The 3120-nt window shown below is 43.8% G+C and overlaps 1 protein-coding gene across 1 annotated transcript; it reads right to left on the bottom strand.

Moving 5' to 3' along the window:
- Positions 1 to 333: 333 nt before the first annotated feature.
- On the bottom strand, positions 334 to 2871 carry hacd2 (3-hydroxyacyl-CoA dehydratase 2). The gene is made up of 7 exons (XM_061287859.1): positions 2644 to 2871; positions 2032 to 2149; positions 1939 to 1957; positions 1587 to 1675; positions 1113 to 1234; positions 862 to 1040; positions 334 to 702 (listed from the first exon to the last, which is right to left on the bottom strand). The coding sequence occupies exons 1-7, from the start codon at positions 2766 to 2768 to the stop codon at positions 620 to 622; spliced, it is 735 nt and encodes a 244-aa protein (XP_061143843.1). The 5' UTR covers positions 2769 to 2871; the 3' UTR covers positions 334 to 619.
- Positions 2872 to 3120: the final 249 nt, after the last annotated feature.

The following is a 3120-nucleotide window of genomic DNA, read 5'->3' as shown; positions in this document are numbered from 1 at the left end:
AAACCGTGGACTCGACAATATACGCGCGCCCCCATTGGGGTACTTAAAGAAGGCGGGGTGCTTAGTTGAGAGACGCCATTGGACCAGATATCATTCAATCAAAATAGTGGACGGGTTCTTACTGCTGGATGGAAGCCTGATGTTATAATAGAGCGAAAGATGAAATTACAAAATATACGAATAGAATCATTAAAATGGAAAAAAAATCGACCCCCAGTATAAGTAATTATTTTTAGTGGAGAAAAAGATTTTCTCAGCAATTCAGTAACAACAGAAGAGCGATGTTGAAAACACAAAATCCCCAAATTGTCAGCTAAAACACAAACATAGACAGAAATTCAAACAAGTTTATTGTCATGAAAGCAAGAAACAAACACATTAATGGCGGGCACATGACAATTAAGGGGTGGACTAGATTTTTATTTATTTTTTTTAGAAAAAAATGGCGGATTTCTTCAGTGCATCCTTAAGCACGCCGGACAATTTGATGGCGTCGCCCGATTTGTTCATAAATAAAATTGAGGAAAAATAATAAACACAGCAGTAGTTTGGGAAATACAAATGAAAAGAGCTTGTGAGGTCCGTTTTTGTTTGGATGCAAAAGGTTTGATTCCGTCTCTCACTCCACTTTGCTGTAGGCGCCGGCGTGGCCCAGAACCTTCTTCCTCTGTCGGATCATGTGGAAGTAGAGCTGAGGGAACACTGCCGAGGGGAGAAACAACCAAGAACACTTTGTTGGCTCGTGCGTCGTTATGAAGACAAAATGGACGTCAGCTTCGTTGAGGTATTGGCACACAGTAAAACCAAAACTTTGGTCTACCAAATTTTAACCCCGATAGAGGGACATTTTGGTGGACTTACATGGAATGTAGGAGATCATGACCAGGATGAGGAAGGAGTAGTAGTCGAAGGAGAAGTTGTACTTGTTGGGTAGCGTGACAGAGTACAGGCCTGTCTTCTGCACGTGGGGCAGCGCCGCGTAGATGGTCAAAAGCTCGCCGCTCACGCCCATCGGGTACAGCACGATGAAAAAGGTGTACCTGCGACAAAAGGCCGAGATCAGACCATGTGGCATCTCTTGACGGCAAAAATCAGTTGTCCGTGGGTCCTACCTGGCCCACTTGATGAGGTAGGGCAGGTGATTGAGCAGGCTGAAGGTGTAGAAAGAATAGCGGATGATCTCAGTGATGGTCCAGGCGCTGACAAAGAGCAGCACGCTGTCCTCGCTCTGCACCTGCGCACCGGGTCAACGGAGGTGAGAAGATCTTTTGATCCATGGGGGGGTCCTCCACGCAGAACCATGCGGGTTTGGCTCACAAATCTCAAATCGGATGTTAGGTCATAAACAGAGAGTAGCAATGGTCTACATTTCCAACGTGCTGATCATGTTGAATTTCTCTTTGGACAACCTGTCCGTCAATCAACCCACACAGCAAATCAACAGCATCGCGTTCATTCCCGCGAGACGACGTCACTGACTTACGTTGCTCGCGACTCCGACACCTCCTACATCAAAAGTATTCATCAAGTGGCAGCTTTTGCATTGCGCCGTGATTATTCCCACGCGTGTGCGCGCGCGCTCTCACCTCTCTGACGCTATGTGTGACGGCCCACGTTAGAAAGACGCGGGACATGACCTGGAAGCCGGTCAGGACGACGGATGACGGCACAATCCCTGTTAAAAAAAAAAAAAAACAGTTGCATGCTGTTATGTTAATAATGATTATAGTTAGGCCAATGGATTGTAGCACCCCTTAGTGGTCAAAGAAGGACTTTTTTTAGTCCAATTTTCTTTCATGAAAATTATGTATTTGACTGGGTAAGTGGCAGTTTTGTACATAGATGCAACATTTGTAATTAAAAACGAAGTTTTCCCATAAATTGATTATATTAGGCGATATAAATTTGAAGTGAGGTGAAGATGGAGGCGCAACTCACCAACAGCACAGTGTACAATCTGTGAAGGGAAAGAAAAGGATCTAATAAGAGTCTTTTTATATTATGATCTCAGTCTTAGATGAATCTGCAGACCTCCAAGATGGCACCGGTCTGAAAGAACTTGAGGGGTTTCTCAATGGAGTAGAAAAGGCCGTGGTAGCTCCCTCTGGCCAGGTAGGCTCGCACCAGACCCACGGCAATCACCAGCCACCTGCAACACATATATAAAGTATATAATATAGTATGTGTGTGAGTGAGTGGAGGCAAAGAAAAACCGCTGCACTCAAAATGTGCTCCAACTGGTTGGCACAGTGAGAATTGTGCAATAATTTACATAATTTATCTGAAATGTTTTATTTACAAATACAATTCATTCTGTTCATTATTTTAATTGATCTCAATCAATCCAAATAAAATAGCATAATAGATGACTAAAGCAAATTATTATAGTAACAAATACGCAAACGAACAACTCTCTACGCGCATGCGCAACCATGCCTCCCTAAGGTTAATCCGCGTTAATAAATGACTGGGAGGCAAATTCGAAGTTCATTAAAAATCACAACAGCTTGCATTATCACCAATGACTATATCAAAGGTAAATTCTCACATTTAAACCTATTAAATTATGCCTGATCATAATTGCAGCCATTATCAACAGTGCAGCCTGTGCTCCACATTAGCATCAGTGACATGCTAGCTTACCCCGCTGTCATCACAACATTGTAGATGACCAAATAAGCGGTGCACAAGGCACCGGGTCCCTTCTTTTTATCCGGGGCTCCGTTGCCGTGAGCCGCCTTGCTGGCCCCCGAAGCAGCTGCCGACATGACTGCAAGAGAGCGAATTCGTCAGACGATCTTTGGCCCTGGAAGGTGGCCGCTGTCACGGCGGAAAAACTACAGGAGCCGAGACACAAGTGACGTCACGCATTGGCCTCTCGAACGACCGCTTCGGCTTCCTTCCATTGTCTCATTATATTATCATCATAAGGGATTATTTTTATTAGTCAGTATAAAATGTATTCTTAAATGATTGCGAGTAAAAATAACTAGAGGAGCTGAAAGCAGAAAGTGGCGCCACATGAGCTCGTTACGCTTTGTCACCCGCATTCTGACAAGAATAGTTAAATTTTAATTACTGTTAATTTGAATATTTCCATAATTCTGGGAGCGATATTGA

Source organism: Syngnathus typhle, linkage group LG9, assembly GCF_033458585.1.
Source record: "Syngnathus typhle isolate RoL2023-S1 ecotype Sweden linkage group LG9, RoL_Styp_1.0, whole genome shotgun sequence".
NCBI classification, from domain to species: domain Eukaryota; kingdom Metazoa; phylum Chordata; class Actinopteri; order Syngnathiformes; family Syngnathidae; genus Syngnathus; species Syngnathus typhle.
This window is presented reverse-complemented; position numbering and strand designations above follow the sequence as displayed.

What these genes read in the sequence shown, in the direction of transcription:
- hacd2 (XM_061287859.1), bottom strand. Translation starts at nt 2,768, where the DNA reads ATGTCGGCAGCTGCTTCGGGGGCCAGCAAGGCGGCTCACGGCAACGGA. An exon ending in AATGTTGTGATGACAGCGGG is followed by an intron (nt 2,150 to 2,643) that starts GTAAGCTAGCAT and finishes TATGTGTTGCAG; the next exon opens with GTGGCTGGTGATTGCCGTGG. An exon ending in CATGATCTCCTACATTCCAT is followed by an intron (nt 703 to 861) that starts GTAAGTCCACCA and finishes TCCCCTCGGCAG; the next exon opens with TGTTCCCTCAGCTCTACTTC.